Below are 22,854 nucleotides of genomic sequence, written 5' to 3'. Positions count from 1 at the left end.
TTCTCTCTGTGACCGCATGGATTTCCTCTCGGTCCTTCTCTTTACTCCTGTATCCCAAACACTTACATGTTTAGGTTAATTGCCCAGTGCTTAGTTTATGGAGTGATACAGCACACAAACAAAACAGGCCCTTCAGCCCATCAGGTCTGTGCTGAACATCAACCACCCATTTACACAAATATCCCTTTTTTAAATTCTCCCCACATTCTCGTCGACTCTGCCCAGATTCTACCACTCACCTGCACTCTGGAGGCAAATTACAGTGGCCTATTGACCTATTGTCCTGCAGGATGTGGGGGGGAAACATCACGTAGTTAGAATCCAAGGTCAGGATTGAACCCGGGTCTCTAGAACTGTACGGCCGTGGTTCTACTGGCTGTGCCACTGTGAGTGGAGGGAATGCAGGGAGATTAAAAGGGGATTGATATCAGTGGGTGATTGTTGGTTGACGTGGACTCAGTAGGCCAAAGGGCCATTTTCACTTTTGTATGACTCTTGGATCCAATGGTCTGATTGGAGAAAAACAACGGTAGGCGGAATTCTTTGTGTAAAAGTGCGAGGTAATCTAAGAAAAATTCTTAACATGGCGAGGCCAGGAATTATTTAGTTCAGTTTCGTTTAGAGATACAGTATGGAAACAGGCCCTTTGACCCACCGATACCACGCTGACTATTCATCGCTCATTCACACTAGTTCTATGTTATCACACTATCAACTCCCTATACACAAGGAGCAATTTTACAGAGGCCATTTAACCTGCAAACTTAGGTAAGACCCATTGCAGAATTCCCAGATTCATACTGCATCCTAAAGGGCCTGTCCCACTTGAACGACATTTGGGCGACATTTAGGCGAAAGCCTAAAAAGAGGTTGCCGCGTCGTGGTCGGGTCGTGCCGCGTGGTTTGGCATGGTGACGCATGCTGACGCGTGGTGAGGCATGGTGACGCGTGGTGACGCGTGGTGAGGCATGGTGACGCATGCTGACGCGTGGTGAGGCATGGTGACGCATGCTGACGCGTGGTGAGGCATGGTGACGCATGCTGACGCGTGGTGAGGCATGGTGACGCATGCTGACGCGTGGTGACGCATGCTGACGCGTGGTGAGGCATGGTGACGCGTGCTGACGCGTGGTGAGGCATGGTGACGCGTGCTGACGCGTGGTGAGGCATGGTGACGCATGCAGTGGCGCGCCGTAACGCCCGGTGCTTCCCTGTCGCCCCAGGATTTTGGAATGTTCACATTTGGGTGTCTCATCATGTCGTGCGCCCAGTCACATGCTGATGTATGCTGTCCTGTGGGTGACGCCCGGTTAGGGTTAGGGTTGGGGTTAGGGACCAGAGTTGGTCTGTAAAATATTCCTCCTTCAATGCATGGATTTTAAAAATTAATATATTAAAATTAATACAATAAAATCAATAGTGCAAATGAAAAGCTGTCTGAATCGTTCAGTTTTATTTATAGATGTATTGGTCCGCTTCCAGATGCAATCACCGTCTTTATAACTTTCACAGGGATGGATTCAGTGAGTGTAGACTGAACTCCACTTTCCCCTCTTCCCCCCTCCCGCCCCCATCCCTGCCTCTCCCCTCCCCTCTCCCCCCTCTTCCTCCCTTCTCCCCGATCTACTCTTCTCTCCCTCCTCCACTCCCCCCCTCCCCTCACATCCCTCTCTCCCCCTTTCCCTCCCTTCTCCCATTCTCCAATCCCCCCCACTTTCCCCGACGCCCCCCATTTGTGGACCCAGCCTGTGTAGCTAGATCCCACTAATAGTACTGCACAAAGGCCACATCATCTGTTTTAGTAACATTGACTATGGGATAAATGCAGACTTTGGGAACCACACCCCCCACCTTCCCCCCTCCGCTCCGCCCCCTCTCCTTGCTTCAAGATGGGTGGTGGGTATTTAGACTCAGTGACCGGAGCAGGTGGGTGGCACTGGTACATTGACAATGCCCCTACCCAGTTGAAAAGCCCGCTGCCTCTGGGGGTTTGGAGAGACCATTGGAAGAGAGATCTGCCTTTGGGACAACTCGTGTACAACAGTTTAGTTCCCATGAGGAGCAGGCAGAACATTGGGGGTTCGAATCCAACTCCTGGGGCCCCTGTGTCACATTTAGTTCAGAGATACAGTGCCATTCGGCCCACCGAGTCCGCACCAAGCAGCGATCCCCCGCACACTATCCCACACACGCTAGGCAATTTATACTTATACCAAGCCTATCAACCTAGAGTTAGGGTTAGGGTTAGGGCTAGGGTTAGGGTTATAGTTTGGGTCTGGGTTTGGGTTTCCCCCCCGCACTCCAAAGGCACACAGGTTTGTATAAATTGTGTGTGGGATAGTGTGCGGGGGATCGCTGGTCGCAGGCTGGGTCCACAAATGGGGGGACGTCGGGGAAAGTGGTGGCGGGGCGCCGGAGGGTTTTCGACGTGAATCACGGGCTGGCTCACCCATCCATCCGGGTGACGACGGCACTAGTGGCCGCCCGGTTCTTGTGGCACGATCTGCGCAAGCAGGTTGACCACTGGGCTCGCACCTGCATTCCGTGCTAGACGGCGAAAATCCAGCGCCATGTCCGGGCGTCCTCCAGGAGTTCGGTCTACCTCGCCGGCGTTTCGACCAACTCTACGTGGACATTGTGGGGCCTCTCCCGCCATCTCGGGGCATCACCCACCTCCTCACGATGGTGGACCGCTTCACGCGGTGGCCGGAGGCCATACTCATGGCCGACACGTCAACGGCTATGTGCGCTCGTGCGTTGTCCACGCACTGGATTGCTCGCTTTGGGGTGCCGGTGGACATCTCGGACCAGGGGCCACAGTTCACCTCTGAGCTGTGGTCGGCCATGGCTCATTTGTTGGGTATGTGGTTGCATCACACCACGGCCTATCACCCGCAGGCAAACGGCCTGGTGGAGAGGTTCCACCGGCAGCTGAAGGCGCGACTCTCTGGCCCGGACTGGATGGAAGAACTGCCGTGGGTCTTGCTGGGCATCCGAACTGCTCCTAAGGAGGACTTGGCCTCATCCTCAGTGGAGCTCGTTTACGGGTCGCCACTCACGGTGCCCGGGGAATTTGTGCCGTCGTCGCCGAGGCAGCAGGGAACGCCCGCATCCACTCTACAGCGCCTTCGCGAGCGAGTTGGCAGGCTCGCGCCCGTCCCGACGTCCCGCCATGGGACATTCCACCCGCACGTGCCATCGGCCCTCCGGGACTGCCCCTATGTTTTCCTGCGCCGTGATGCCCACCGGATGCCACTCCAGAGGCCGTACGAGGGCCCGTTCCGGGAGCTGGAGCACGGACAGGCGACCTTTGTGTTGGACATGGGGGGCCGGCCGGAGGCCGTGTCGATTGACCGGTTGAAGCCGGCACATTTGGACATTGACCAGCCGGTGCTGGTTTCCCAGCCTTGGCCTCGAGGTCGTCCCCCTTTGTGGCTCCCTCCACCTGTCACTCCACCTGTCCTTCCGCCCGTCCCTCGACCTGTGCCTCCATTGTGCCTCTGCCAGCCCCTCGGTCGGCCGACTTCCGTACGCGGTCTGGTCGACTTGTACACCCGCCGGTGTGTTTCGTGCCACCGGTTCTGGGGGGGGGGGGTCCTGTGGCGGCTCCCAAGGGTCGGGCCATTCCCACTATCGAACCCCTCGGCATGGGAATGGATGAGTCCGGAGGCGACCCTTAGCTGGAGAGATAAAGGGCAGGGGTTTAAGTGCCATCTTTCTCTTGCAGACTCGTCTGGTCAGGAGAAGGACCGCTATTAAAATTCCTCCCGAAACACCTGGCTCCTCGCCTTCATTTCGGGATTAACGTCACACTACAGTATTAATTTTAATATATCAATGTTTAAAATCCATGCATTGAAGGAAGAATATTTTACAGCCTCAACCCTACCTGGCATCACCCACATGACAGCATACGTCAGTGTGTATGCTGTCGTGCAACTTGACGTTTTTACGGGCGTCAGTCACTGATGCTCCACAGTCGCCCAAATGTCGCCCAAGTGGGACAAGCCCTTAAAGCTTTAAATTATAGGACAGTTTTCGTGAGTTGCAAAAAAAGACACAAAGTGCTGGAGTAACTCAGCAAGTCAGGCAGCATCTCTGGAAAAGATGGATAGGTAACATTTTGGGATCATTCTAAGGAAAAGATCCAACCAGAAACGTTGCCTATCCATGTTCTCCAGAGATGCTGCCTGACCCCTTGAATTACTCCAGCATTTTGTGTCTTTTTTTGTAAATCAGTACCTGCAATTCCTTGTAACCACATTTCGTGCGTTGCATTTCCTTGCATAATCTCATTTTATTCTAAATTATAGTATTCTCAAAACATAAATCTCAAGAAACATTTTCTGGATTCCCAACCCGGAGGGGAGAGGAGGGATATTATATTAGAGTTAAGGGTCACCCGGGAATGAAATCAGGAAGCATTTTATCCCTTGTGTTTTATTTTATTTTTTCAAAATCAACATAATTGAACTTTTCAAGGGTTGAATTTGCAAGGTGCTGTCTGGATAAAGGCATCAGGAAATGTTGATCAACGACTGTATAGAGCCATACAGAGTGGAAAAAGGCCCTTCAGCCCAACTTGTCCACACCGACCAACTTGTCCCATCTACACTAGTCTCACCTGCCTGCATGTGACCCATATCCCTCTAAACCTGTCCTATACATGTACCTGTTTCTTAAACGTTGCGATACTACCTGCCTCAACTACCTCCTCCGGCAGTTCGTTCCATACACGCACCACCCCCTGTGTGGAAAAAGTTATCCCTCGGATTCCTATTAAATCTTTCCCCCCTCACCTTAAACCTATGTCCTCTGGGTCTTGATTCCCCTATTCTGGGCAAGAGATTTTATGCGTCTACCCGATCTATTCCTGTCACGATTTTGTACATCTCTATAAGATCACACCTCATCCTTCTGCGTCCCAAGTCCTAGCCTGCTCAACCTCTCCCTACAGCTCATGCCCATCAGTGCTGGCAACATCCTCGTAAATCTCTGCACCCTTTCTAGCTTGTCAATATCTATCTATGAAGCTAAGATGCTCAGAGCCCACGATCGAGTTGAATTACGGAAGTTCTAGGGTCCAAATGGCCTCTTCAAGATCACACGATTAGTTTCCTGTGTTTATTGGGTGGAATAGTTTGCAATATCTGGAAGTGTACATATTCTAGATACCATTTAAGTTGACCAGCTTGGATTCCTCTGACTGGATTATGATTTCAAAAATCAAATTTATTGTCATAAACCTTTCTTTCATTGGCAATTTTCATTTTGATCAAACTGTTTCCATATCACAGTGAACCTTGGAGGACTGTTGCTTCAGGCTTTGTTGGAGTATTGGCCAAGGACACACATTGTTCCAATGGACGAAGAGGAGAATGAAATGAATATAGGTCAGTATTTCATATCAAAATTGGTCATGTTGGGTACAAATGACTAAAATCTAATCAATTGATATGTTCTCCAGAGGTGCTGCGTGACCCGCTGTGTTATTACAACATGTGCCTTTTTTGGAATATGAGCACCCATTGCCTGACCCTACTGTTGACAGTGATAAAGCCTTGGGTGCGAATCTGTCAATTTCTTTCCGTCAAGGGGAAGTAATTACTGGCATCTTTGTCTCAACACAGCTACATTGACAGCTCAGAATGCTGGCAAACTTGTTCTCTGCACTCATGATGTGATGATGCCTTTTGTTCAACAAGCCTGACTGTTGCCGTTTTGTTGCAAGTGCATCCAGTTTGACTTTGGAAAAACTTGTGCCAAATAAAAATGTATAAGACAGGGGTAGTACCAAGATAATCTTATAGATAAACTTCTGTCAATCCTTTGACTGGAGCCACTTTGAAAATTGAAACCTTGAAGTTAAAAGATAACATTTCAATTACAAACAGAGTAATACTAAGAAAAAATAATTTTAATTTGTTAGGTTTGGGGAGGGGGGAATATACAGTTAATGGCAGGAAACTTAACAGCATTGGTGTTTGGTGGGATTTGGGGATCCGAGTCAATAACTTTAAAAGCAGTTACACAAATTGATAAAATGGTAACGAAGGCATATGATATGATTGCCTTCATTGGTCAGGGCATTGAGTATGAGAATCAGGAAGTCATATTGCATCTTTATAAACTTTGGTTGGGCTGCATTAGGAGTATTATGTGCAGTTCTGGTCACCACATTATAGGAAGGATGTGGAGGATTTGGGAAGTAGACAGAAGGGAATTACTAGGATACTGCCTGGATTAGAAGATATTAACTATAAGGTGGTTGGACAGACTTGGATCGTTTTCTCTGGAGCGTTAGGGGAGACCTAATAGAAATTTATAAAATTCTGAGAGGTATAGATGGGGTTTTAAGGATCAAAACCTTCTTCCCAGGGTGCAAATGTCAAATACTAGAGAGCAGGGCTACAAGGTCAGAGGGAGATGGTTTAAAGGAAGTGTGCGGGACAAGTTTTTTTTGGGAGAGTGGTGAGTGACTGGAACATGCTGCTTTCTAGGGAAGCTTTTAGATGGATACAGTGCCTTCCATAATGTTTGGGACAAAGACCCATCATTTCTTTATTTGCCTCTGTACTCCACAATTTGAGATTTGTAATTAAAAAAATCACGTGGTTAAATCGCATGATCAGCCATGATCATATTGAATGGCGGTGCAGGCTCGAAGGGCCGAATGCACCTATTGTCTATGTTTCTATGTTAAAGTGCAGATTGTCAGATTTTAATAAAGATCATTTTTATACATTTTGGTTTCACCATGTAGAAATTACAGCAGTGTTTATACATGGTCCCCCCATTTCAGGACACCATAATGTTTGGGACACAGCAATGTCATATAAATGAAAGTAGTCATGTTTAGTATTTTGTTGCATATCCTTTGCATGCAATGACCGCTTGAAGTCTGCAATTCATGGACATCACCAGCTGCTGGGTGTCTTCCCTGGTGATGCTATGCCAGGCCTGTATTGCAGCCATCTTTAGCTTATGCTTGTTTTGGGGGCTAGTCCCCTTCAGTTTTCTCTTCAGCATATAAAAGGCATGCTCATTTGGGTTCAGATCGGGTGATTCACTTGGCCACTCAAGAATTGACCATTTTTTAACTTTGAAAAACTCCTTTGTTGCTTCATCAGTATGTTTGGGATCATTGTCCTGCTGTAGAATGAACCTCTGGACGATGAGTCTTGAGGCATTTGTTTGAACTTGAGCAGATAGGATGTGTCTATACACTTCAGAATTCATTATGCTACTACCATCAACAGTTGTATGATTAATGAACATAAGTGAGCCAGTTCCTTCAGCAGCTGTACATGCCCAGGCCATAACACCCCCACCACCGTGTTTCACAGATGATGTGGTATGCTTTGGATCTTTGGGCAGTTCCTTCTCCTCCATACTTTGCTCTTGCCATCACTCTGATATAAGTTAATATTCGTCTCATCTGTCCACAAGACCTTTCTCCAGAACTGTGATTGCTCTTTTAAGTACTTCTTGGCAAACTATAACCTGGCCATCCTATTTTTGTGGCTAACCAGTGGTTTGCATCTTGCAGTGTAGCCTCTGTATTTCTGTTCATGATGTCTTCTGCAGACAGTGGTCATTGACAAATCCACACCTGACTCCTGAAGAGTGTTTCTGATCTGTCGGACAGGTGTTTGGGGATTTTTCTTTATTAAAGAGAGAATTCTTCTGTCATCAGCTGTGGAGATCTTCCTTGGCCTGCCAGTCCCTTTGCGATTAGTTAGCTCACCAGTGCTTTCCAAAGGTGATGGAAAGACTGGAGGAAAGACTAGGTGCTGAGAGTTCTCTTATACCTGCATTAAGGAGGCAATTAAACACACCTGAGCAATTACAAACACCTGTGAAGCCATGTGTCCCAAACATTATGGTGCCCTGAAATGGGGGGGGACTATGTATAAATACTGCTGTAATTTCTACATGGTGAAACCAAAATGTATAATAATGGTCTTTATTAAAATCTGACAATGTGCACTTTAACCACATGTGATTTTTTTTCCTATTACAAATCTCAAATTGTGGAGTAGAGAGGCAAATAAAGAAATTATGGGTCTTTGTCCCAAACATTATGGAGAGCACTGTATGTGAATTTGCAGGGAATAGAGGGATATGTTTCACGTGCAGGCAAAAGAGAATAGTTTAAATAGGCATCGTGTTTGGCTCAGATATGGTGGGCTGTAGGGCCTGTTCCCGCGATGTACTGTTCAATGTTTTATAACCGTGAACACAAGATTTAACATTAATTGAGCTTGTGTTCACTGTTTTTGTTGGAAAATTTAGCTAGCCTTCCAATGCTTTATAAGTTCTAAGATCTGTAGAGAGATGTGATAATGAAAATGACATTGAAATTTGCCCATTTGTTTGCATTCCGATCATCAGAAGAAGCCGTCCTTCCTTGAAATATGATGATAATACTTTATTGTCACTAGTACCTAGATACAGTGAAAATCTTTGTTTTTGCATACAAAGTACATCAATATAATCTATTGATGAGCATAATTTTGTTATATTCAAATAGTGTTGAAACTTTTTCAAGCGAATAGCCAACTTTTTAAAGATTGACCACCTTTGGGCAAAATTTGTGTTTTTTCCCTTTTTTTAGCTAACGGTGAGCAAGAAAACAGAATTCAGAAAGGCAATGGTTATTTCCAGGTGCCACCACATACTCCGGTCATATTTGGCGAAGCAGGAGGTCGCACTCTCTTCAGGTATTGTATCATTTCCTAGTATTCTGGTCCTGTGGGCACATGCCAACTAATCTCCAGAGGTTTCCAAGTTTATCTGCTAAGCTATTATTGACTATCAATAACATGCATAGCATGTGTGGCTGATTACACAGCATCTTACAGCCATCTGGAGTTGGGCATTTTTGCACCAGTTCTTTAGAGTAGAGTTGCCCTGGCATAACCCAAATTAAAATCAGGCAGTAAGTAAGGGGTGCATGGTAGAGCCTTCAGTGATTGCTTCCTTTATGTAAGAGGTGCCTAATGGGCAGCACTTAAATCTCCTTGACATGGTTTCCCCACAATCATAATGGACACACATCATAACGCATATCATAAGGCACAGGAGCAGAATTAGGCTATTCGGCCCATCAATCAGTCTGCTCTGCCATTTGATCCCGGCTGATCTTTAGACTTTAAAGATACAGCACTAAGACAGGCCCTTCAGCCCACCAAGTCATCCCCGACCAACAATCACCCAGTACACTAACACTATCCTACTCACTAGGGATCATTTGCAATTTCATCAAAGCCAATTAACCTACAAACCTGTACGTCTTTGGAGAACGTACAAACTGTACAGACAGCACCCGTAGTCAAGATCGAACCCAGGGTCTCTGGCGCTGTGAGACAGCAAATCTACTGCTGCGCCACTGTGCTACCCCTCAACCCCATTCTTCTGCCTTCTCACCTTTGACGCCCTTAATAATCAAGAACCTATCAATCTCCGTTTTAAAAATACCCAATGACTTGGCCTCCGCAGCCATCTGTGACAATGAATTCCACAGATTCACCAGCCTCTGACTAAAGATATTCCTCATCTCCATTCTAAATGTAGGTCCTTTTATTCTGAGGCTGTGCCACTAATGGAAACATCCTCTCCGCAACCACTTTATCTAGGCCTTTCATTATTTGGAGGGTTTCAATGAGATTCCCCCAACTCCTCCCCCATCCTTCTAAACTCCAGCGAGTTGTATATTCTCATGTTTCCTTGTGTAATGAACAAAAATTATTTTAGTAGATTGGACAACATGATTTCTTATTCTCTAATCCATTGTCATAACCACATTGCTAACGTTCCCTGTCCCATAGTAGCTGCCATTTGGGCATAGAAAGAACTAAAAATTAATGCAATCTTAATATATGCTTTACTTCAAATCATTCAGTGGTGCCTATCTGTGCAAACTTTTGACAATAAGCGAGTTTGGTATTCCGAAAAACGCAAGGAATCATGAGAATTGTCAAAGGTCACAAGCGATTAAAACTCTCGGCAGCCGTGCCGCGGCATGGACGCAGACCTGCGCCTCATCCGCAGCCAGGATCGAACCCGGATCTCCGGTGCCGCAATCGCTGCCGAACAGCCACTGGACCATCCCCATCCCCTCCCGAGAGCCTCCTGGGGACGGCCAGAGACGCGAGAATCAGACGGTAGCGGCACCTCCAGGCCCATAACCAGCGCGGAGAAGCAGCGCTAAATCCAGCTCAACTCTGCCTGTCTCGCCTGGTTAACATACCAGCCCTGCCTGGACTGACGGGACACCAGCCCGGAGCTGTGGAGTTAGCGCTGCTTCTCCGCGCTGGCTGTAAGCCTGGGCCGTCGTTCCCATAAGTCCAGGCAGGGCTGGAAGGTTAACAGGCAGAGTAGAGCTGCATTTAGCACTGCTTCTCCAGGCTGGCTGTGGGCCTGGGGGAACCGCTCCCGTCTGACACCCGACGTCTCTGGCCGCCCCCGGACGGGTTGGGGGGGGCACTCGGGAGGGAACAGGGATGGAAAGTGGCGGTTCGACAGCCATTGCGTCACCGGAGACCCGGTATCGATTCTGGCTGCGGATGAGGCGCAGGTCTGTGTCCATGCCGCGGCACGGTTGCCGTGAGTGTTCTTCGCTTGTGACCTATGACCTGGGCATATGCAGTCGGAATACCGAACTCGCTTATTGTTGATCTATATATTCCTTCTGCCCCTTTCAGTTTTCTCACTATCCCTATTCTTAAATGAGCCAGCCAAAACAATAGGATTTTACAAAATTATTCCTTGCAGGCTTTTGTGTCGAGACGCAGGGGGTGAAACAGAATCCATGCTTCTGAATGAAACTGTGCCTCAGTGGGTTATCGATATCACCGTGGACGTAAGTGACTCAGCTGATCCAGTTCGCCCACCACCACAGAAATGTTTTTGTGCTTTGGAACAGAAAGTGACATTTACTTCAATGAGTCAATAACATTCTATTGTCACATGTACCTAGGTGAAACAATTAAATTCTATTATTTTGCATACAATCCGGTAAAGCAGACCTCAACAAGGCAGTACACAAAGAGTCGCCACGTTTCTGGAGCCGACAAAGTTACAAATGTTCATCAAACAAATTTATCTTCTCGCAGCGGCAAACCAGGTTTACCGCCAGATCCCCTTCGTTCTTGGCGCCCCCCCGCCAGGACCCGACTACGTTCTCAGCAGCCCCCGCAGCCGGGTCCCCACTACATTCTTGGCGATCCCCGCCAGGTCCCCGCTTTGTTCTACTGCTTAAGACTGTTTCATTGCAATGGTCTGTTTGGTTATACCATACTAATTTAATCTTGAGAAGATAAACATGAGTTTTATTCCAAATTCAGCACCACCACACATTATCTGAAATTGGAATTAAAATTCTGACAGAAGATTACTTCAAACTTTTTTTTGATCTAGTCAATGAGTGAAGAGTCTTATGGTCAAGAACAAGCAAAATTCACGAGACTTGAATGCTTTGTTAAGCAAAATTTTTCACGAACATGAAAAGATGTTAAAATCTGCTTTTGTGTGAGATACCTGATTCTACAGGCACCCCATTCCTCGATGTCTCTACTGTTTTTTTTAGTCCAGGCAATTGACTGAAAAGCAGTGTAGCCAAACCAAATCTTACCCTTGCTCACCAGATAATAACTAATCAGTTTTCCTTAATCAATCACTTGTGGCAAGGATCATAGAGTACTATAGCACTGAACCGGGCCCTTCTGCCCATCATGTCCATGTTGATATTTTTGCCCATCTACGTTCTTAATGTGAGCAAATGAGTGCAAAGAATGCTAATTTAAATGCCCGTCTAAATGCCTTTTAAATGTCATAATTGATTCCACCATCTTCTCTGGCAGCCTGTTCAAGAAATCAATTCTAACATGATTAAGAGAAAAAAACCTACCCCTCAGATTCTGTTTATAACTCCTTCTTGAATCTATTTCTTCTTATATTTCATGCCACTATCAATGAAAAAAAAATCTATTTGTTTTTTGCCCTCTCTATGCCTCTTACGGTGTTAATTGTCTATATTAGGTCACCCACTCCCTCAATTTTCCCTCCTGGTGAATCTCCTTTGGACTCCCTCCAGTATGGTCACATCCTTCCTTGACCTACTTTAGAGATACAGTGTGGAAACAGGCCCTTCAGCCCACCAAGTCCACGCCGACCAACGATCACCTGTACACAGGTTCTATGTTATAGGGGCAATTTACAGAAGCCAATTAACCCACAAACCTGCACGCCTTTGGAATGTGGGTGGAAACAGGGTCACCCGGAGAAAACCCATGTGGTCAGAGGGAGAACATACAAACTCCATACGGACAGCACTCGTATCGAACCCGGGTCTCTGGCGCCGTGAGTTGGCAACTCTGTACCAGCTGCGCCTCCGTGCCACCCATGTTTTGTAAGCAAGTGAAACCAAGCCAGGGCTTTGTAAGATGTAGAGGGCAAATGTAATGGGAAGAGGCTGAAATGAATCTTCAGAATCTTTCATGTTTATCTTTGCACCTTAATTTCATGTTTTTAAACTAGTGTGCCACGGTAAATGATTTATAATGGCATACGTTTTAACCAGGATTAGTTACCGGCATCCCAAATTAGGTTATCATTTGCAAATAAGTTAAATAAGATTTTACTCTTTAACTTTTCCGAGCTCCTTGTTTCCCTGAGGCAGCCAGCACCCTGCTTCCTTAGAATTAATTATTCTCAGAGAGAACACTGGCTTCCATGTGATTAGGCAAACGGAACTGATCGATTGAAAGACAGTATGGAAACAGGGCTCTCAGTTTACCGAGTCCACATTGACCACCTGTTTGCACTTGTTCTACGTTATCCCACTTTCTCATGCACTTTCTACACATTTACAGAGGCCAAATAACCTCCTTGGTATGTGGGAGGAAACCCACGCGGTGACAGGGAGAACATGCAAACGCCGCACAAACCAAACCCGAGGCCAGGATTGAAATCTGGACTCTGCCACTGTGAGGGAGCAGCTTTACCAGCTGTTTACATTTCTACTCTGTAGCACGGAACCAAGCCCTTCAGCCAAACTTTCCCATGCAAACCATGTTGCCCGCCTACATTCGTCCTGCCTGCCCGCATTTAACCCGTATCCCTCGAAACCTCTCCTATACATGTACCTGTCCTCTTAACATTTATCTTTCTTCTCCACACCCCACTTACTGTATTTAATTACTTTTTAAGAAAATCTTGTTTGGTGCACCAAACTTCTATTACTCATATCAAAAGATTTGTCCAAAATCTGGTGCTGCTAATTTTTAATTTTAATTGTTAGCAATAAAAGAATGCGACTTGCATGCGCCATTAAATAACTCTGGTTAAATTACACCTTAAATTGGTTACTTGCTCTTTATTAGTGTGCTGGCTGTGGATATTTTGCACCTTTATATTTTTGCCTCCTTTTTCAGAAGAACATGCCGAAATTCAACAAAATCCCATTCTACCTCCAACCTCATTCTTCTTCGGGAGCAAAAACACTTAAGAAGTAAGTACCTCTTCAGCTGGTAATTATTTCCCCACAGCAGATAATTTTACCCTGCTTTGGAGGTAAGAGCAACTCCCTCTTTAGTTCTTTTGTTTGTTGGGCCTCAAATGGATCAGAGTCTGAGACTGTTGGGTTCTCGCAATGAGCATTGTGTTTAGGACATCAAAGAGGTGCATTTTGTAACGTAATACAGTACCAATTGGAAATCTGGTATTGTATAAATACCTGTTGAACTGGATCATATATTATTCTTTGCCTGTTTAATATGACTATTATAGGTTGATTTGAGAAAAAGAATGAAGTTCGTCTTTCAATTAACTTGTAGATGTGAACATCAAGCCACTTTTATTGCCCAACATTAGTTGCCTTGATAAGATAGTTTAACGTAAGCTGACTTTGTAACCACGTGGCTTGCTAAAAATATTTCTGAGAGGATTATTAGCCACTTTTATAAAGTGAAATCTAAGTAAAATGCACATAGCTGAATGTTTTACCTGCTGATTATTTCTCCAACTGTATCAAGTAAACTTAAAACGTCTAATTCTGACTTCAGTGCTCAAGGGCAGTTTCCATACACTCCTTCACTAGAACATTTCTTGCATGAATTTAATACTGATCCAAGGAACAAAATGTTCTTAGCATTCGGGTACTTTATACTAAGCTCATGCGTAGGGGCTGTTCTTTGCCAAGTTCCTCCTAGAAAGACCAGCAGCAGGTTAGAAATACTATCACTTTTACTCTTGTACATTTGCATTTATAAAATTATGCAGTGCAATTTTCAGATTTGAAAACAGATCAGACGGGAATTATTAGAAGCTTTAAGATAAAATTGAACTATAAACCTTTTCATCAACTCGATGCTTTATTTCTCTTAGGCAATGAGAAACATTTGAGATGTAATTGAGACATTTAGGATTAAAAAACAAAACGCTGGAGGAACATGGCAGGTCACAGAACCTCTATAGAGGGAGTTAGACAGTCAACATCTTGAGTAGAAAGGAACTGCAGATGCTGGTATACACCGAAGATAAACACAAAGTGCTGGAGTAACTCAGCAGGTCAGGCAGCATTTCTGGAGAAAAAAGGTGGGTGACGTTTTGGGACGGAACCCTTCTTCAGACTGAAAGTTGAGGGGAGGGAACTGGAGGTAAGAAAAGGCCAGAACAAAGCAAGACCGGCAACAGATGGCCATGGAAGGGTGGATCCCATAATGGCCCATTTTTGGCTGGGTTGAGATAACAACCTGACTGCTCAACACCCAGCTTGAGATCTAACTATTCCTTCGGTTTATGTTTCATTCGCAAGAAGTAGAAGTTGGCTGGGGAAGAGATAATAACGAAGGGATACAAGGATATGAACAGTGGAACTAGTAGGATGGCTAGGGTGAGGGTGAGGGTGGGGAGGGGGAGACAGTGCAAGGGTACTTGAAATTAGAGAAATCAACGTTCATACTGCTGGGTTGTAAGTTGCCCGAATAAAAGATGCTGTTCCTCCAATTAGCATTTGGTCGCACTCTGACAATGGTGAAGGGGAGTTAAAATGTTTGGCAACTGGGATATTGTGTAGGCCAAGGCGGACTGAGCATAAGTGTTCAGCAAAGTGCTCGCCTAGTCTGCGTTCAACGTTCACCTATCCTATTTCACCAAAGATGCTGCCTGACCCACTGAGTTACTCCAGCACTTTCTTCAACAACATTTTGATTGGGGACTGTCCATTTCTTTCACAGATACTGCCTTGATTCTGTATTTATTTTACTCAATGTGGAACTTTGACATGCTAGTGACTTTAGGGAGCAAAAAGCAAACTTCTGGTGAAACTTGGCAGGTCAGGCAGCTGGACAGACACTGTTTTGATGGAGACTGTATTTCCCTCCACAGATACCGCCTGTCCCATCGAGTTCCTCCAGTGAGTTGTCTTAGCTCAAGGTTCCTGCAAGTGCAGCCTCCTGTTAGTGAATGTTTGTTTATTAACTGACTACATCTGCCCTAAATCAATTTTCTTTGCCACTGCAATGACCTGCAAAGATGAATAAATAAAAAGAAGGAATTTACTCTCCCATATCCCATCACGAACAATGGACCAACAATTTTGAAACTGGTGATGGACAGGTTTGAGATTCCTATGCTTAGACTTTAGAGATACAGCATGGAAACAGGCCCTTCGGCTCTCCGAGTCCACACCGACCAGCGATCACCCCGTACACTAACAATATCCTAAGCACAAAGGATAAGTTACTATTTTACCAAGGGCAATTAATTTACAAACGCGTACGTCTTTGGAGTGTGGGAGGAAACCGGGGCACCCAGAGAAAACGCACACGGTCACAGGGAGAACGTACAAACGCCATACAGACAGCACCTGTAGTCAGAATCGAACCCGGGTCCCTGGTAATGTAAACCCCTAATGTAAGTAAAATCTTGGGAATCCATGACTTTTACTCAGGAAATAGCTATTCATTGTCATGGACGAGGAGGAGCCAAGCTCATATTTTAAACGTGTAGGAAAGAACTGCAGATGCTGGTTTAAATTGAAGGTAGACACAAAATGCTGGAGCAAGGCGAGTCTGAAATGTCGCCCATTCCTTCTCTCCAGAAATGCTGCCTGTCCCTCTGAGTTACTCCAGAATTTTATGTCTACCTCATATTTTAAACCATTGTTTATATCTCTTCTGATAGTTATAGAAATAATACCCCTGATAGGCACATTAGGACCTGAGCAAAAGTGTGATTGTGTAAGAAATAAGAAAGTAAAAGTATCTTAAACATTTTAAATATTATGAAGTGTTATTAGGTCAGAAACCTAAATTTTTAAACTTTCTTTCTCCTTTTAGGTGCCACTGTAAATCTAGCCTCGCACTTATTTTAAATTACATTTCCTTTTGTAATTTCTCGATTTTGTTTACTGTTTTGAGCCCTCAAAATAGAAAAAGGTTTCCTAAATCAAAATCAAAATGTTTTTTTTTAAAATTAGTGCAGTTTTCAGGGCTCCATTGATTATCTCTGCACTTCTAATCGTGTTGTAGGGATCGTTTGTCGGCCAGTGACATGCTGCAGGTTCGAAAAGTGATGGAACATGTTTATGAGAAGATCATCAACCTGGATAATGAATCGCAAACGACAAGCTCCTCAAACAATGAGAAGCCCGGGGAGCAGGACAAGGAAGAAGACATTGCTGTGCTGGCCGAGGAGAAGATCGAACTTCTTTGTCAAGATCAGGTTAGTATAATGCCTGGTGTGAACATGTTGTTCTTTGCTCAAGATCATACCATGTTTCTGCGGGATGTCCTTGCCTCTTGGTATTATGGATCATTTCTTGTCATGGATTCCTCCAGTTCATGCCTAATCTGAGTTTGAGTTTAGTTTATTGCCACGTGTTCAGTGGTACAGTGAAAAGTTTTTGTTGGGTACTAACCAGTCAGCGGAGAGACAAGTCAAGCCGTCCATAGTGTACAGATACATGATAAAGGGGATGACATGAATAATGTTTAGTACAAGTTAAAGTACAGTAAAGTCCAAACAAAGATAGTCCAAGGGTCTCCAATGAGATAGATAGTAGCTCAGGACAGATCTCTAGTTGTTGACAGGATGGTTCAGTGCATGATAACAGCTGGGAAGAAACTGTCCCTGAATCTGGAGGTGTGTGTTTTCACACTTTTTCCCGATGGGAGAGGGGAGAAGAGGGAGTGACCGGGGTGCGACTCGTCCTTGATTATGCTGGTGGCCTTGCCGAGGCAGCGTGAGGTGTAGATGAACTCAGTGGCAGGGAAGTTGGTTTGTGTGACGGACTGGGTTGCGTCCACAATTCACCGCAATTTCTTGTCATCTTGGATGGAGCTGGTCCCATACCATGCTCTGATGCATCCTCATAAAATGCTTTCCACATCAAATGCATTCCACCTGACCTGACCACATAATAGAAACATGACCACATAACAGTGACCACATCGTTAGATCAAGGCCCCAACTGTTTCCTTGGATGGAAGAAAGTGCTCAAGGGAAAGAAACCGTGACACTCAAAAGAATAGTTTCTCACCCTGATAACGGCTAATAATAATAATCTCATATTCTGCTTGGGTAACATAAACAAACGCAATGTAAACCAGCATCCACAGTTTATATGTCCCAACCCTTATACACAACGCCCTTCCCAATGAAGGCAAGCATAGGTCGACAAGAGCAGCATCCAGGGGTGATTGTGTTGTCCCGTTTAAGAAAAGTGTATTTGGCCAGACAGTATTTTCCTATAGAGCGTCGCATACCTGGAACGCGATCCCCTGCTTCATACGGGATCTGCCAACCATCACCACATTTACAAAACAACTCAAAAAATGGTTACTGGAAAATCAAACCTGTATTCATAATCAACCGTAATATAATCATCTGGCAGTCTTTTATTGTTACTTTTTAACTTTATTGTCTGTTTTGTTATGTTTTTTGTTTGTCTTTTGTTTTGTTTTGATTCTTTTCTTATGGATTGAATGTGTTGTGATGTGTTAACCTGGTTTACCAGAGGGACTACAGATGGAAATTAGCCTATAGCTATAATCTTGCGTATTGCATGCAAATGTTTATAAATATGCACTGTCCTTAATAAAAACATCTAAAAAAAATAAAAAAATATGTTGCATTCTCTGCTCTGTCCTCCTGCATCACCACTTTCTTGGAACTATAAACCTGCTCCCCTAGGTGTCTCTGTTCTACAACACTCCTCAAGGCCCTAACATTCACTGCTCTGCCCTGGTTTGCATTACCAGGGTAAAACACGTCACTCAATACTTGGTGTTATTCGTGATTTCTACATTGGTCCTTACGACATTGCCACTTGACCCTTGCCATTGTAGAACAATCCTACCCCTTACCAGTTTTCCCTGCAAACCTATCCCACTGTCCTATCACATATTCTACCTACCCTGCCACTGGGAGAACATGCAAACTCCACACAGACAGCACTGGAGATTAGGAATGAACCCAGATTGCTGAAGCTGCAAGTTAGCAGCTCGGCTAGCCATGCCACAGTTAGTTAGTTAGCTAATTCATTAGATAGTTGGTTGGGCAGTTAGTTATACACAAAATGCTGGAGTACCTCAGCAGGTCAGGCAGCATCTCTGAAGAAAAGGAACAGGTGACGTTTCGAGTTGAGAATCTTCCTCAGACTGTCAGGAAACGTCACACATTCCTTTTCTCCAGAGATGCTGTCCGACTTGCTGAGTTACTCTATCTTCGGTGTAAACCAGCATCTGAAGTTCCTTGCCACACATAGGTAGACATAGTTTGCAGCACAGAACACACCATGAGATCCTTTTCCCCTGTGGCTATCAAACTGTACAACTCCTCCCCCTTCTGCTGTGGGGTAAACTGACTTCCCTTCCCCTCCGTCCCCCCTCCCCAATCTTTGCACATCCCAAATCCTGGAATTTCCACTTGTCGCTTGAATTTTGTGTTTCATGCATCTTCTTGTGTTTTATGACTGTTGGTAGATCAATTTCCCTCCTGGGATCAATAAAGTTCTATTGTATTGTTAGTTAGTTACGTTTATTGTCATGTGCACTGAGGTAAAGTGGTGTGTGCTATCCAGATCAGCAGAAAGACTATACATGATTACAAGTCCAGTAAAGTCTGATTAAAGATAGGCGTTTGTGCACCACCACAGCAGCCATGTTCGGGCGTTACGGACTGTTTAATCGACAGCACCACTTACTCCAAATCCCATTCCAGGTACTCGATCCAAACATGGACCTGCGGACAGTGAAGCATTTCATCTGGAAAAGCGGAGGGGACCTGACGCTCCATTATCGGCAGAAGTCAACGTGATGTCCAAGCAAGGGAGCCGAGGGCTTGGTGGCTCGCACGAGCCAGCAGTTTCATGGCGAACTCTCCCTCCGCGCCCAATTTCACCATCTGTACTGGGCGAAACGAGTAGTAATGCTGCCCCCTTGCACCGCTCAATTTTAGACCCAGCCCGTCGATTAATCCCCTACAGACAGAAGTGCCAAATTATACAGGCACTTCCAACGTCATATAATTTAGGAAGAATGCAGAATGTAAATTTAAACGATCCCAATGCACTGTCTTAATTAGAACGGGCAGGCCAAAGGTTATAGTAGATATATAGTGCGGTGGTTAATACTCTGTGCAGGTTTAAATACATAGATAAATGCTCCAGATAATGGACATAACCACCTCTTCCAGTTCCTTTAACCCATTGTCTCAGATATGTCTGCATGGGCACCAGGCTAGGCTAGCTGTCGTAGTCGCCTTACTACATGTGATGTTACCTGTGTGAATTGTATTTCTCCATACATTCCAGGCATTTTTTTCGACGGCATCTAAATGTCAGCAGTCCTGATGGCTCCTTTATGAAGTAGAGTGGCTGATTGGAATCAAAAGGGAAAATGCAGAGAGCAGATTCATCGCTAGTGTTGGAACCAAGCTGCAAGCTAAATGTAAATTGTACCCCCGATCGAATGTTCTCAGTATTTATGTTTGTACGTTTTGTTCGGTATAATTAGCGGTGCTACATCTATCAGAGCTAATCTAGCAAGAGATGAGATCTTGTAGAAATAATTTAACTGGAAAGAGAACAAAAATCCAGGTAGCAGGGCGTAAGCACATTTTCAAGGTTATGGGGGTCAAGTTCTTTGTTAGAATGATCGAAAGATGATTGGGATCACGGGGAAGTGACTGAGGCCAGGCTAAAGGAAAGTTAAGTACAGTAAAAGGAACAGTAAAAGTACAGAAAAGTAAAAGCATGATTGGTTTTCCAGAGAATGAAATCCAATGGTCAGAAGGACCACCTATATCCAGACCCCATCTTGGGAGGAGTTTGTTGTAAATACTGTACTTTTTTATTCAGCTGACTGAATTTTTTTTAATTTTTTTTAAAATGGAAAGCTTTTGAGACTTTGTAGCTGATCGCAATTTTTTTTTGGATATTGTAGATCCAGAGTTGAAACATTAAGGCATAAATAAAATAATATTTAGATCATTGTAATGCTTTCAATCTAATTTAGTTAATTTTATTAGAGATGCAATGTGGAAACAGGCCCTTCGGCCCACCGAGTCTGCACCGACCAGCGATTCCTGCACACTAACACCATACTACACACACTAGGGAGAATGTACATTTACACCAAGCCAATTAGCCAACAAACCTGTACATCTTTGGAATGTGGGAGGAGACCAGAGCGTCCCAGAGAAAACTCACGCAGATCACGTATAAACTCCGTTCAGACAGCATCCGTAGTCAGGATCGAACCCTAGTCTTTGGCGCTCTAAGACAGCAACTCTACTGCTGCACCACCGTGTCACCCTAGTAATAACTAAAGATATACAGGACAGGGTATTCTTAAAGCTGGTGCATTTTAGTATGATATGGTGTTAGAGATACAGCGCAGAAACAGGCCCTTTCGACCCACCTAGTCCATGCCAACCAGCGATCGCCCCATACATTAACACGATCCTACAAACTAGGGACAATTACATTTCTTTATCGAAGCCAAATAACTTACAAACCTGCACGTCTTTGGAGTGTGGGAGGAAACCGGAGCACCCAGAGAAAACCCACGGGGAGAACATACAAACTTCGTACACCTGTAGTCAGGATCGAACCCGGGTGTCTGGCACTGTAGGGTAGCAATGCTACTCTAGTTCATATTTTCAATTAAAATGTTAGGTGTTGGGTGCAGCTAATTAATCTAAATGAATGTAAAAGTAAGGAAAAATTAAGTTTTGTTTAGTTTAGAAGTACACCACAGAAATACATCATTCAGCCCACCGAATCCACGCCAACCGTCGATCACCCATTCGCACTAGTTCTATGTTATCCCACTTTCTCATCCATTTCCTGCGCTTTAAGTGAAATTTGCAGAGGCCAATTAACCTACAGATCCGCTCGTCTTTGTGATGTGGGAGGAAACCAGAACACCCGGAGGAAACCCACAGTCACAGGTTGAACATGCAAAGTACACACAGACAGCACCCGAGGTCAGGATTGCACCCGGGTCTCTGGTAACGTGAGGCAACATCTCTACCTGTTGCGCCACTGTGCCACCCTTTCATGCGGTGGCAATATATGGCCATTTTTAAGCATTGATCCATTTTATGTCCATTGGAATTTGCCGTTGTCTCCCTCTGCCCATTAATCTGCCCAGTATTCATCGGCTGTGTACATTATTATTTGTATGGAGAAACAGTGAAAAAGTTTGTTTGAAGGAATGGGTGACATTTTAGGTCGAGACCCCTCTACAGTCTGAAGACGTCTCGACCTAAAACGTCCTGATATAATAGTGGCCAGAGGATCTGGGGTGACGGAGGAACTGAAGGAAATCCACATGGCAGGAAATGGTGTTGGGTAGACTGATGGGACTGAAGGCTGATAAACCCCCAGGGCCAGATGGTCTGTATCCCAAGGTACTTAAGAAAGTAGTTCCAGAAATCGTGGACGCATTGGTGATAATTTTCCAATGTTCTATAGATTCAGGATCAGTTCCTGTGGATTGGTGGGTAGCTAATGTTATCCCACATTTTAAGAAAGGCGGGAGAGAGAAAACAGGGAATTATAGACCAGTTAGCCTGACATCGGTGGTGGAGAAGATGCTGAAGTCAATTATAAAAAATGAAATAGCGGCACATTTGGATAGCAGTAACAGGATCGGTCCGAGTCAGCATGGATTTATAAAGGGGAAATCATGCTTGACTAATCTTCTGGAATTTTTTGAGGATGTAACTAGGAAAATGGACAAGGACGAGCCAGTGGATGTTGTGTACCTGGACTTTCAGAAAGCATTTGATAAGGTCCCACATAGGAGATTAGGGGTTAGAGTGCTGACATGGATAGAAAATTGGTTGGCAGACAGGAAACAAAGAGTAGGGATTAACTGGTCCCTTTCAGAATGACAGGCAGTGACTAGTGGGGTACCGCAAGGCTCTGTGCTGGAACCGCAGCTATTTACAATATACATCAATGATTTAGATAGATTCAAAGTAACATTAGCAAATTTGCAGATGACACAAAGCTGGGTGGCAGTGTGAACTGTGAGGAGGATGCTGTGAGACTGCAGGGTGACTTGGACACTTGGGTGAGTAGGCAGATGCATGGCAGATGCAGTTTAATGTGGATAAATGTGAGGTTATCCACTTTGGTAGCAAAATCGGGAAGGCAGATTATTATCTAAATGGTAGACAAAAGCGCTGGAGAAACTCAGCGGATGCAGCAGCATCTATGGAGCGAAGGAAATAGGCAATGTTTCGGACCGAAACCCTTCTTCAGACTAATCTGAATGGTGTCAAGTTGGGAAAAGGGGAAGTACAACGGGATCTGGGGGCCCTTGTTCATCAGTCAAT

General features: G+C 44.9%; 1 protein-coding gene across 1 annotated transcript in view; it reads left to right on the top strand.

Moving 5' to 3' along the window:
- wdr48 (WD repeat domain 48) overlaps nt 1-20,498 on the top strand; it is a 97,319-nt gene extending 76,821 nt beyond the window's left edge. The window contains exons 14-19 of the mRNA XM_033043746.1: nt 5,298-5,393; nt 8,618-8,723; nt 10,777-10,864; nt 13,437-13,513; nt 16,536-16,728; nt 19,228-20,498. Of these exons, the coding sequence (XP_032899637.1) occupies nt 5,298-5,393; nt 8,618-8,723; nt 10,777-10,864; nt 13,437-13,513; nt 16,536-16,728; nt 19,228-19,323 (656 nt within the window). The 3' untranslated portion in view covers nt 19,324-20,498. The remainder of the gene's footprint in view (nt 1-5,297; nt 5,394-8,617; nt 8,724-10,776; nt 10,865-13,436; nt 13,514-16,535; nt 16,729-19,227) is intronic.
- Nucleotides 20,499-22,854: the final 2,356 nt, after the last annotated feature.

Source organism: Amblyraja radiata, chromosome 2, assembly GCF_010909765.2.
Source record: "Amblyraja radiata isolate CabotCenter1 chromosome 2, sAmbRad1.1.pri, whole genome shotgun sequence".
Taxonomy (NCBI): domain Eukaryota; kingdom Metazoa; phylum Chordata; class Chondrichthyes; order Rajiformes; family Rajidae; genus Amblyraja; species Amblyraja radiata.
The sequence above is the reverse complement of the archived record's forward strand: the minus strand, read 5'-3'. Positions and strand labels throughout refer to the sequence as shown.